This window comes from Poecilia formosa, unplaced genomic scaffold (assembly GCF_000485575.1).
Source record: "Poecilia formosa unplaced genomic scaffold, Poecilia_formosa-5.1.2 Scaffold94, whole genome shotgun sequence".
NCBI lineage: Eukaryota > Metazoa > Chordata > Actinopteri > Cyprinodontiformes > Poeciliidae > Poecilia > Poecilia formosa.
In genome coordinates, this window is record NW_006800033.1 from 543,499 (window position 1) to 556,277 (window position 12,779).

At 38.6% G+C, this 12,779-nt stretch overlaps 2 protein-coding genes across 9 annotated transcripts in view; both read right to left on the reverse strand.

Moving 5' to 3' along the window:
- LOC103142163 (melanoregulin) overlaps positions 1–2,854 on the reverse strand; it is a 4,326-nt gene extending 1,472 nt beyond the window's left edge. The window contains exons 1-6 of one of the 2 annotated variants that reach the window (XM_007558061.2): positions 2,490–2,854; positions 2,192–2,274; positions 2,024–2,118; positions 1,725–1,887; positions 626–716; positions 378–541 (exon numbers count right to left, since the gene is read on the reverse strand). In XM_007558061.2, coding sequence (XP_007558123.1) covers positions 378–541; positions 626–716; positions 1,725–1,887; positions 2,024–2,118 — 513 coding nt within the window. In that variant the 5' untranslated portion in view covers positions 2,192–2,274; positions 2,490–2,854. The remainder of the gene's footprint in view (positions 1–377; positions 542–625; positions 717–1,724; positions 1,888–2,023; positions 2,119–2,191; positions 2,275–2,489) is intronic. The other variant, XM_007558062.2, reaches the window with a different exon arrangement.
- Positions 2,855–4,577: 1,723 nt separating this feature from the next.
- The window catches only part of stard3 (StAR related lipid transfer domain containing 3), an 11,276-nt gene continuing 3,074 nt past the window's right edge, over positions 4,578–12,779 (reverse strand). For 3 of the 7 annotated variants that reach the window (XM_007558064.2, XM_007558070.2, XM_007558071.2), the window contains exons 2-15: positions 11,850–12,071; positions 11,674–11,751; positions 11,431–11,508; positions 11,273–11,326; positions 10,858–10,978; positions 10,682–10,777; positions 10,526–10,581; positions 10,347–10,439; positions 9,369–9,431; positions 8,161–8,256; positions 7,992–8,071; positions 7,733–7,837; positions 6,676–6,769; positions 4,578–6,122 (exon numbers count right to left, since the gene is read on the reverse strand). In XM_007558064.2, the coding sequence (XP_007558126.1) occupies positions 5,988–6,122; positions 6,676–6,769; positions 7,733–7,837; positions 7,992–8,071; positions 8,161–8,256; positions 9,369–9,431; positions 10,347–10,439; positions 10,526–10,581; positions 10,682–10,777; positions 10,858–10,978; positions 11,273–11,326; positions 11,431–11,508; positions 11,674–11,751; positions 11,850–12,071 (1,371 nt within the window). In that variant the 3' untranslated portion in view covers positions 4,578–5,987. Of the gene's footprint in view, positions 6,123–6,675; positions 6,770–7,732; positions 7,838–7,991; positions 8,072–8,160; positions 8,257–9,368; positions 9,432–10,346; positions 10,440–10,525; positions 10,582–10,681; positions 10,778–10,857; positions 10,979–11,272; positions 11,327–11,430; positions 11,509–11,673; positions 11,752–11,849; positions 12,072–12,677; positions 12,711–12,779 lie in introns of those variants that run through there. The other 4 variants (XM_007558066.2, XM_007558065.2, XM_007558068.2 and 1 more) reach the window with 4 other exon arrangements.

Genomic DNA, 12,779 nt, shown 5'->3' on the forward strand with positions numbered 1-12,779 from the left:
ATATAATCAGCTTCTGTTTAATAAGCACAAAATTAAAAGTAGCTAAAGTTTTGAAATGTATAAAATAGTGCCTACTCAAAACAATAAGGTGATTTTTGGATTCAAGCTCTATTACGAAGGAACAACAATATTTCGAGATGCTAAAGCTAACCAGCTAAAATGAGATGCTAAATTGGCTGATACGAATTAGCCAATCTAGAAATAATTATCACCCATCCTTTGTTTTTATTTTAAAAACTCGATTGTTTTGAAAATAAAATTATTTTAGCTTGCAAGATTTAATTTTTGTTCGTCAAAGATGAGCAGAAATTAACAGTTTGGACCCCTTGGTTTTGCTGCAGAAGTGCAAAGTTGTTTTTTTTGGGGCCTTCTCTCACAATGATGAACAGATATCTTTCTGGTGGGGCCTCCTTGGAGCTGAAGATGGAGGTCTCCGTGTGCAACGTGTGCAGCATGGCACGTGCTGCCGGGGCGTTACGCATGCGGTCAGCTGAGGCACCAGCAGATACTGTCAGCAGTGAGTCTGCCTCAGCCATAAAACCTGGAACAAAAAGATAAACAACCTCAACAAAGGCAGCTGTGTTCTGCTAATGGTGTTCCTCATATGTGTATCATTTAGTTTTACCCAGGTTCTCTAGGATAGTTTTCCATTTGTCTCTGACTTCTCTGCGTGTGTCTCTCATGGCTTCGATGTCCACACTCAGTCGACGATAGCCCTGCAAGACAGGGTGAAAAAGGAAATATTTTTGGAAGAAATATAAAAATGTTACAACCACTTTAAAGATGTATGCTTTTTGCTCTTCTGTCACACTTACATATTTAAGTTTTTCAAAAAAAAAAAAATCTATATATATATCAAAGACAATCCGAGTAGTTACAAATAGCAATTTTTAATTTGTGACATAAAACATTTGCAATAACTAGTGATGAGTTTTATACATGATTAAAGAAGTGGGCTGCTCTGTAACCTTTGTTTTCTTTTGTTTAGCCCTGAATTTGCTGGTCTGCTGTTTCTTTGTCCTGTTGCACAAACAGAGATGAGAGTCAGACTTTCATCTTCAGAGGTTTCTACTACAGAGCTCCATCATTAGTGCATTAAATCTTGAGCTTGAACAACATGAGCCTGACTGAGATTGCTGAGGCCTTCCCCCTGCACCTGATTGGTTGTTCCTGACTAGGTGCAGTGTATTTCTGCAGATGGCAATAGGACCACCGGGAGGAGCCTCGGGAGTTAAATGTTTTTCACAGATTATCTTTCTGATATTAAACTGTCAGGACATAGTGATTATTTTAACATGTAAAATATATAAATGTTTTTTATAAAAACTATATAATTAAGCCTACTTCATGTTGTTTGACAGGTTCTGTTTAAGAAATGTATTGATTCTGGGTGTGGATGGTGACTTACAGGTAATTCATGGCTTAAAAAGGAGGGAAATCATCTTTTCACATAGACTTAGGTAGTTTGTATAAATTGTTTCACATTAACAAAGGAAAACATAATTTGAAAACTATTTTTATCTACTCAGGCTTTCTCTAAGATTAAAATGTGTTTGAAGCATTTAAGTGTGACAAAAAACAGAAGATATCTGTAGGCTGGCAAAAGCTTTTACAGCACTACATTTATTTAACACATAAAAACATGCATTAAAACACAATAATACATCAGTTGTTTTTATTTGTTAGTGTTTTTTTTTTGTTCCTTTTTCGATTCCTCTACATACCGTGGATCCAATGCGGGTTTTATTCCTGGCCTGAAGCAGGGTGTAAAGCGTCCGGTCATCAGCTCTCTCCGAGTGGCTGGGGTCTCCGGGTTCACTCCACAGGTTGGTCTCCTCGTCTCGTCTCTTCTGGACTTCACGAGTAAAATAATCCAGTGGATCTGGACTGTGTTGTTGAGACAGAGCAAAACTCATTCACTGGCAGTAAGAAAGATTCCACGGTTCCTTTCAGCATCAATCAAACAGTTTTAAGATCTGCAGGAGCGGAAAATGATTTCTCTCTTTTTAAATCGCTGTCTTACGTTATGAGAGGTTGCTTTTCCTCTTCTTCGTCCTCGTCTTTGGCACAGCAGCAGCAGCAGAACTGCATGCAGAACCTCTTGAAAGCCGAACCCATCTGAAAGGAACAAGGGTGAACCGGTTGCAGGGTTGCACAATGCCACAAAGTCCAGATGGAGGGCTTGTTTGACCTTGGTTAAAAGATGCTGCACCTTCTTCGCTCCTTCAAAACAACTAGTGGCACTTCTGCAGCTCCGAATCCCCGGTGGATGCTCTGAAGAAATGTTTTTGTTTCTTTTTATTCTTCCAAAAATGACTCAATATTTCAGGAAACAAAACGAAAACATTGGGTAACAGAAAAACAGGCAGCTGCAACAACATTTATATTGTCCACGTTAGTGAATCTTGCAAATATGACTAATTTTTAAGATGTAAAACAGGCAGTAAATTCAAAGACAATGAAAATAATAACTTAAATTCTATCTCTACCTGATTGTCAGCCTCCCATTTTCCAAGATCTCGCCTCGGCTCCACAGTGACTTAAGATATTTGTCTGGGAAAACTCAGGGAGATGGCATCCCGACGACTGGTGTTTCTTATCAGACTTGCATAGAGGACAATAAGAGCACTAAAGGGGCTTTGGCTCTCATCGATAAGGGAAAAAAAAAAACATTCACACACCCATAACCTCAGAAGACAGTCACAGCACTATCATGTGAGCTGCTTCGTGTCCTGTCCTATGAATTCTGTTCTTGCCCCCGAGGACAACACATCTCTTTTCTACAGCGGTAGGACTAATTGTACATACTTTGTGAAATCTACCACGGTGGTATAGATTCAAGGTTTAATTTTATTACAGTTCCATGGACTGTAAATAATTATTCAAAAGGGCAGCAAAATTTGATAACTGTTTTCATTTCTTCTTTAACTTTTAACCCGATTTCAGCAAAGGTACAGTGAATATTGAGATCCAACCTGAAATCGTAACATGTGGAATTAACTCCTGAAACCCAGCCTCATTTGCTACTGTTGGTTTGTGGTTGAAATGTAACCATAAAGCTGTAATGCATGAGGACTCAGTCGCAAGGTGTCATTGTTTCAATACGTAAACACCATCAGCATGCAGAGCAGATAAATACTGTACTTCTCAATAAGACCAAGTCCATTGATATGAAGTGATTCTATATTTAGATCAAACATAATACAATTTCTATATTTCAAAGACCAATAATAGACCAATAACATGGAAATAAATGATTTTGTTTTAGTATGAGCGTCAATTTTCAGTTGATCAATCAAAGATCACTCTTTCATTTTACAATTAAAGAGCCAGTATTATCACTGAGCTTGGAGGTATTTTTATTTATTAGTTATTTTCCAGGCACATAGTGCTGTTTTATATGACAGTCAAGCAGGTACTGTATGTTACCTTCGGTTGTTATAAAAGTGCTGTACATATCAAACACAACCTAATAAATACTTGACTTCACAATTTGACACTTTGAAATTTGGTTGTCGTCAATTTAATCCTCCCGCAGTCCTACGACGACACCCAGGGAACCTTGGGGATCTTTTACAAGTCTTTGTTTTTGTGGTTTCGGGAACTGACAGGCTGATGGACACCCCCCATCACTTCCCTGTTTTCCCAGTTGTCTGACCGTGACATCTGCTGTTCTCTTCCTGAGCATCGCACTAAGACCGTGGGAAGGTTAAAAAGCTCCTACTCTTTACAACACTTCACCTTCAGCACGGCATCGCAAAAATGTTCCTCTATTATCCCGTTTACAACGCTTTTTCTGAGTATTGGACTGAGATGTAGCTTTCATGATAAGCTCAGCAGATGTGCGGATCCACCAGGTGTTTGCTAATTGCTGGTCCCACTATTTTGAAGGAGCACAGCTTTAAGGAGGAGCTTTGTGGAAATGGGCAGAGCAATGCACAAAGTTATCTGGAAGCTCAGATAATGCCAACATATTTTGGTATAACGGTATGCCTGGTGTGAAACAAACTGGAAGAGCACGATTCCCACTCTAAACCTAATATGTGATGCTGCGGGCCAGTTTCTCTTCCAAATGTCCCTGTATTGTGGTTAGACGGATACGTTTGATAGAACTGGACATTACTAGAAAATTTTCAACACGCTGATGATTCAAACACTGAAAAAAACAGGTTTCAAACCTGAAAAAAAACCCATAACATTCTGAAAGATACCAAGAGAAAAGAAAGTCAAAGTGGTGAAATAACAATAAAAAAATGTTGTGGTGGAACCAGAAGTCCAAAAACTCAAAGTCCTTTAAATATTTTCTGTTAATTAAACAGAATTCACTAACTTTATCACCATCAAACCTCTGCAAGGCAATATTGTTAAGCGTGGAAAATGGCAAAAATTAAGTAAATCTCACAACCAAGAGCTTTGTTGGCAAAGAAATTAGTGAAAAATCGTCCGTAACTGGAAAAACAACGCTTTATGAAAGCTGTTTATGATCCGAAATTTATCAAACATTTGTGCTAAAAGTAGAAAGAAACAATAACAAAACATTGGTCTCAATGTATTTGTGAAAAAAAAGAGAAATTTCAAGATAGGTGTAGATGTTTTATTACACATAAGACACTTAAGATTCAGTAAAAACAATTGGTCAGTAGTGATGGCTTTGAATTAACATGTTTGATATTAAAATGAATTACAAAGTGATCTGCAAACTAATATTGAAATAAGTAAACATAAGCGCTCCGAGCAGGCTTCTCGTGCATCAACAGACCGTCATTGGAGCAGAAAATACACAGGTTTGAACGAACAAAAAGCAATAAGCCCAGTATATTATATTACTGCAATGAAGGCACAATTGTTTACATTTTTTTCTTCACTTGAAATTCCTTCTGTTGGAAGCTTTAAAAGTCAGAACAAATACATCCGAGTAATTTTATTATCCAATTATTTCAGACGTCTTGCACAGCTCTTTTTTTCCACCTATATTAACTGCAGCTTCCAAAAACAAAAATTCCTCAAAGTCAAATCCACAAATTTGTTCCTTTAGGAAAAATAACTGAAGTTTCTGTAAAAAAAACAAACTTAAAAAACACAGCTTTTTACCCACATTTCAGGACAATTACCTTTGAACCACGATGATTTTTGAGGAGCATGGTACCACCAGTATGCAGACTAATAACACTAAGCTGAAGGAGAAGTTTTTCCATCATTACAAGCCGAGTTTTGCTTCATTATGTAAAGAAATTAAAAGCTTCATCCATTTCTCACATGCATGACGAAGTAAATTGTAACTTTAATTTACTTGTAAATCATGTAATTACTCCAGCTCATTATTCTGCCCCCAACAAGGCCACATGAGGTGATTGGCACAAAAGACAGCAGTAGTAAGATGTCTGATCTACTTTTAGATCGCCTGAACAATCGTCGCTTTGATCTGAAATTAGCTTTAAGATATCACTGTGGAAATCACAGAAAACTGGTTAAAGACCCTGGAACAACAGATTTTACTGTTGTACTGCAGAAAAGCCTGAACCTTTTCCCAATCTACATCAGTCATGTCGCCCTCTAGCGGTGAGCAGGAAGTAGCGCATCCTCTTCCATCTATCACAGTATTTTTTTTTAAATAATAAGAATATGGCTGTTACATGTAGGCAGGAAGATATAAAGAAAGTGCAGAAAAAAAGAAAGAAACGCAGCAAATTAATAAACAATAAACAACAATAGGTTTTGAGCTGCTTCTGTTCTGTGACAACAGTTCTCACAGATCCTCTCCTCATGAAAGCCGCACCTCAACTCAGAACAAATCCCATGTCCTAGTGGGAGTCAGAGTAACAGTCAAAAAATAGTTTGAGGACAATCATTTGTTCTGACCAAATTACTCTGTTTGATCTGAAATATGGCCTCCTATGCTTAGAGGTAAAGTCAGTTCAGTTATGGCAGCTGGCTGCGCATCCCTTCAGCTCAGGAGCTCCACAGGACGACGCTGCCACTCCTCAGGTTTATAACAGGGGTCCAGGATGAAGCTGTTGGCGAAGGCAGGGATTACGTTCAGCGATGCGCTCCCGTAACTGGCCCACAAACTCAAACATGCCGGAAGGTAGGGCCTGGTGGATGAGATAGCGGGGCAGATGGCCCTGAAAAAGGAACAACTGAAGGTTAGCTGTTTGACTGAACATATTTACATAGACTGTTCTGTCAAAGATCTCTGCCTTGAAATTTACCTACATGTTGCCAAACTTCCTTATAAACCTTAAAATGAGCAATAATTCTTCAGGCTTTATGAGGAAGTCCTTAAAGTGCCACTGACGCAATAAAACCTCTTACAACCAACTGATTTAAAAAGATTGACTACTGCGCTTTCATTTTGTGTACACAAAAGACTTTAATAAGTATTTTTCACAGACTACCATAAATTCCATGGCATTGTGAGTGCTGCATTTTTAATCTGTAGTAACTGGCTCAAACGTAATGAGGGTAAATCAAAGCGTAAACAATTAAGTATGCAAACAGTGGAAGTTATGAGCAGTTCCAGCAAAGATTTGAGCGATAAGTCTGCAGCTTTGGAGGAAGAAGCAAGATCAAGTGATGAAGAAGAGGCAGCTGGTTTTACTGAAGGACTGCAACCCTATTTTTTAAATGCAAAAAAAAAAAAAAAAAGACAAAGATTTCTGTGTTCATATTCCCCACCTTAAAATCTGTGTTGAGGATCCAGATAAATGTGCAGACGGCCGGGTTATTGCTGGATTTCAGAACCACAAATCCTCCTGGGTGATTTTCTCCCCTACAACAACCAATAAAAAGCAATCAGGAAGTAAAAAAAAGTTACAAATTGATTTTGATTTATTTATTTCAAACAAGTTTTTATTAGTAGGTCAGAGAAAACATGTGTATATATAACCAAGAACAAGATTATTTGTTTACCACTACTTTTTTGTTTGAAAAGGAGTAGGAGGAAGTGAACACTTGTATAATCCTACCCTTTAAAGGGATATATTTTTCTTTTTATAAAAATAGACCTTATTTGGAAAATATTTATCTTGGATGTAAAAACAATACAGTAATAATACTGCAGGTCATTTAATTTCTGTAAATTTTAATAAAATATTGTCACAAATGTCGCCATGTTGTTTACGCTGCAATGCATTCTGGGTAAATGACGTCATATTGGTCCAACTGCCTGGCTCCTCCGGCCAAAACGGTGATAAGTAACGTTATTAAGCCTTTTTAATTTGAATCGCACTGAAATCGATCGGAACGTAGAAATCACAAGAGACAAGGAGGAGGAGGACCAAACGGAGGAAGAGGACAGAGCTGACCATAGGAGAAATTATCCAGACTTGCCTGACTTTTTTTTCTTTTTTTTTTCTTTTTAAATTACAGCCAACAGGCTGGTGTAATTATCTAAAATTACACCAGTCAAACAAAATACAATAAACAACAATTCAGGTAAAGTTAGCCTTCCTGTGTTTACTCTGAAGATTCCAGTACAGAATGGACCTAATGACGTCATCAACCCATCAGTGACAAAATGGCAACCTCCATGGGTGAAAAATATAACAAAAGATGTATATTTCTGAAGTAATTATGAGTTTTCACAAACAGCAATGTTTTAGTTTATAGGAAAATAGCATCGTATTTAGGTCAACATGTTCCACTAGTCCTGGATCTCTTTAAAACAATTACTGAAAACAAGTTCTGGTTTACTTCAGTGATGACAGAAGTCCAGATGAAGGCATGAACTGACCTGACATAGCGGTCACTCGGCGGCCTGGCATCGTGGTTGGTTGATACGCCAGCACTCAAGTAAGAGTTCTGTCTGCGTTCGATCCGTCTCACATTGACATAGTCCCTTAAAGAGATTAAAAATAGAAAACAACAGAAATGAATAAAATTACTTTACTTTGTTTCAGACAAGAAATCTGAAACAAAGTAACAAATAAATCCTTTCAGAAGGAAAAAAGTAAGAGATCTAAGGAAGCCAGCTCTTTGCTGTGCTGATGTACCTGGAAGCCACGATGCCTCCCCCTACGCTAGCAGCAACGTCATGTGTCACCAAAGTGTTGTCGTCAACTCTCTGGAGGATCTGAGGCCAAAAGTACAGCACAGTATTAAGTTTTGGTTTTGCAAAGCGTCCCAATGGAAAATGTTTGAGCTGACAAAGAGGTAAATCACCTGGCAGGAAGTAACTGTTTTGGTCCACTCAACTACTTTCTCTGGTTGCATTATCGTCTCCTGATAGACGCACTCCGCGGGACACTGCATGAAGGCCTGAGCAAATGAAATAAGACACGAAATCTGAGGAATAAAGTAGAAAATGAAAAAAATGCAGAGAAAAACCAAAAAGAGGACCAAACTACACCATGCTTCAGGAGATGATTCTATGACCAAAGCGGACTTAATGCTGGGTCATAAAAAAAAAAAAAAAAGCGTGAACAAGGAGGTTAACGGAGGAGGGGAACATTTGGTAACCCAATGTTATGCTAATAGCACTTAGCATTCACCAGCAGCTCATTGAGGGAAGTAAGAGCACTGGGGAACAAAAACGCTCATCAGGTTGGAACTCGGTGGATTAAATATTAAAATATACTTTAACAAAGCGTCGAGGGATTTTAGTAATCAAGGAACTCGAATAATTCGATTAACTGTTACAGCCTGATTTATAATCTTTCCCAATAAGCGAGGGAAATCTCCACCGACCCTTCTCACCTTTGAATTTAAGATCTCACCGTATTTTAGATCCCAAAAATAAACTCTTCAAATATGAAACAAAAATAAATCACAACCGGCCTGTTCGTTTTATGAAGGACGTGTAAATTAGAAGAAAATCTTTCAAAACATAACAAAGACAATACTTTACATTTTGATGTAGAAGCAGAAGTGAAACAGCTCGTGATACTAAAGGTTCCCCTTACCTCATTCCAACTACTACCGCAAACGATCTATAGCCATTTTATTTCATGTCATATCTGATGTAGATGCATTAAGTAAGGAGTCCCTTCTAATTATACTATAATAAATCTTTTTAATTCCATTTTATTGGATTTTTGGTGAATTGACAAATGGCAGCAATAGTAAGATGTCTGATCTATTGTTAACTCATCTGAACAAAAGTCACTTTTATCTGGAATTAGCTTTAAGATATCGCTGTAGAAATCACAATTTCTTCCAAATGGGTTTGGGAGAAATAATATAATCTGATAAGATGTTTATGCTTGAATGATTTGTAAATAGTGATTCAGCAATATAAAAAATAGTCGGGGACAAAAAGTCTGAACTTACATAGCTCCTTTCAAGCGCAAAAACACAAAACAAGGTTAGATGTGATTGGTGGTTGTTTTTTTTGCATGACAATGAAGCACAATGTTTCATGCTTGCAGTACCTTCAGAATAAAAATCTTTCCGTAGCTGATAGTCTCCAGACTGTAGACGCTGTCTCCCGTGTCCTGTCAAAACACAAAATCCTGTCAGCATCAGAAGGTTTTACTTGAATCCAAACAATTCTATATTTTATCTTTTTTTTTTTGTGACATTCTTCTCATCCGAGTACAAAACATCAACCTAGCTATCTTTTTTTTTTTTTTTTTTTTTTACATGGATTTTAAAATAACTCCCCACTTACATTGGTTTATGATTTGGCAGAGTGGCAAAGAGTCATTGCTCTACTTTTGGAGTATCTGGAAAAAGTTAGACTAGTTCTATTTCAAAATCTATGAGACAAAGATACGTAAATATATACATTAAATAAAAACTTTAAAGATTTACTCAAGTCAAAGTATAAAAGATTGCAGCTTGCTTGTTAAATGAGAAAAAGGACAAAATTGTGAAACGGTTAACTTGAAGTTAAGTTTTGCTGTGACAAACCAAAGGAAAGTAATCTAACTAAAGATAATTTTAAAAAAAGCATCTTTTGAATAAATTAAAATTTGACCTTTTAGAGAATGTAAAAAAAGAATCACTTCAATACAGACTTTTCAATTTAGTTTCACACTTTTTCCATATTTAAGAGACTATGAAGAACATTTGAAATTCAGAATGGGGAAATAAATCTGAGCTTTAAATAATGTCAACTCATCACTACAAGAAAATGCTGCAAGACAGGAAGTGGGTTTCTCTTTCGGTTTGAAAAGCTACTAAACTGGCTCCATCAAGCTTTACTACGTTACCCGATACCACTAACAAAGAGGTGAATGAAAATCTCTCATAAATGATTTTGATTCTCTTTTTTTAATCATAAATTAAAAAAAGCATTTTTTTAAAATGTATGTTTTATTTGGATTAATTGACCAGTACGTTCATAAAATATTGAATTTATTCCCAGAGATAACAGCTTGAGGGAAGAACCGGAGAGAAGTCCTTACGCTGGTTTTCTCAAGCTTCCAGTTCTCCTCCTGGGCGAGGATACTATCCAGCACAGACATGGCCTCTTGACCCTGCTTGATGTACTCCTTCTCCTGCAGCGAGATCCAGACATGGAGAAATTAACGGGAGGAGGAGGATCATTAAATTAAAAACAGTCAGCAAGCGCTGATGCAGGTACCTTGAAGGTGGCTGGTCTGCTCCTGAGACCCTCCTCATCCAGATACTCGTCTGAATCTTCAGACAAAAAGATCAGTAAAAAAAAGACTGCTTGCAGAAATTAGGAAAGAAACAAGAATACACAGAAGATGAATGCCGAATATTATAAGACCATCACCTGCAACGGATTCAGGTGGAGAGTAGAACTGTCCGTCAGAAACAGGGCGGGGGTAGAGCATAGGAGCTCTGTCAGCGTTCGCTGCTGCTAGGTAAGCTGAAGTCAAGGGAGGAAATCAGTTAAGGAGGACCTAAATTTCTGTTGAGGTGTGTTTGCACTCGTCACTTTTCTCTCACCTCGGTCATTTTCGGCTTCCTGAGTGAGAACCTTGAAGTCAAGGAACCAGGTTTCCAACCACGCCACCACAAACGAGGTGATGGGTAAAACATAACCAAAGGCGTTTTTGGACAAGAGCTGCTGAGCACAATGAGAAAGAAGAAAGAAAGAAGGGTATAGTTTCACTTTTGTTATGCATATGTAGGCAAGTCCTTACAGCTCAAGATAAGAGGTTTATTATGCTATATCTATTTGGGAAAAGGGCTTGGTGCTTTAGATAGATGGCGTAGATAAGGATGTTTGCTTGATGAAGCCTATGCGAACGTAAGCTGGGAATTTCAAAAAGCAGAAGTGAAAAAGCTGAAGAGGTTTCAGCTGATGAGCGTGCGCTGCTCAAACCGAACTGTGAACGTGCAGCAACAGGAAGGGACTCACTTCAGACACAATGACCTTCACCACGAGGAAGACGCTGGTCACCAGAGTTGAAATCTGCAGGAAATAACTGAGCTCTTATTCATGTCCAGCAGATGAGTTGGGAGACTTTCACTTGAATTTGAATAACTTTGTGCTTTGCTGTGTCTGAGCTGACTTACCGCGACAACCCACCAGTGTTTCAACAGAAACGCTGCATAGCCAATTTGTAGACAGAGGAAACGAAACACGGCAAGGAGCTGACGTGAAGAAGAAGAAGAAGAGGAGGGGAAGCAAATGATGTCACCAAGTGCTAAACTTTGCAAACGCTTTCAACTGGAGGAAATGTACATCCAAGCTCCCCAAAAAGAGTCAAGATCACAAACTTTAGAGTCACACCAAAGCAATAAGGATTGGGCACTTACGACTATGTCAAAGAAGGAAGTCTTGAATTTATATCTGATGACCTGATCTGCTAGATTATCCAAAATCGGACCGGTCACCTGAAGGACAGCAAGGGAGGAGTCCAAGCGGTTACTGAACAATTGAACTGAGAGAGTTTTGCATCTTAAAACATGCCTATGAATGAACACGCATTTACGTTTAGCTCTATAATCCACAGAAGTGTGATGAAGAGGAGGTCAAAGGTCACAAAGAGACAGAAGGTGCGCCGGACGTCAGAGACAGCTTTGCGCGCCACAGGTGGAAGCAGGAGGTACGGGGAAGGGAGGGTCAGCGACGTGGAGTAGGAGGCGTTCAGAGAGGCAATGCCAGGGAGGCTGCCCTCGTCCTGCATCTCTTTTACCGAAGTGATATTTCTCCTCTGCAAAAATAATGGAAAAAAAATAAAAATAGTCACATCAAAGTACCGTATTTTCCAGACTATAAGTCACACTTTTTTTCTCAGTTTGGTTGGTCCTGTTACTTCAGGTGTTTCCACAACTGATAGTCCGGTAGACTCGATTTGGGAACCAAAAGTACAACAATTGTTACGTTTTAAGCAGCTGCAGTTCGCTTTCACACTATGAAACGAACCAAACCCTTTGAGCAGCCTGTTCACTCGCTTGCCTGTGGTGGGGCTGCACCAGGAATCACTGAAGGAAATGACACAAAAAACCTCTGAAGAAGACACTGAGCACAACTTCCTTATTCACGAAATGTAAACTAATGGAATGCCGTCTGACTTCAGGTGTTGTAGGATTTTGTTTGCGTCTTTGAGTAAAGACCACAACCCACTTCCCCCACCAGCGCTAGAGCCATGCGTTCATTTTGGTTGCATTTATCCAGAACGCCCTGCGCTATAGTCCACTTCCTGCTTTTGGAACTGTCTCTGGCATTTTCATATGTATTTGAACGGCATCTGAGTTAATTTCCATCAAAGCAAGATCTAGTCTTTTAGTCAGACCAGAGTTCACTTTTTTGTACGTACCAGAGTTCGATTGTGCATTCACACCTCCCCAAACAAATAAACTTTCTAGGCCAGTGTTTCCCAACCCTGGTTGTCAAGGCACCCTGTCCTATATGTTTTAGA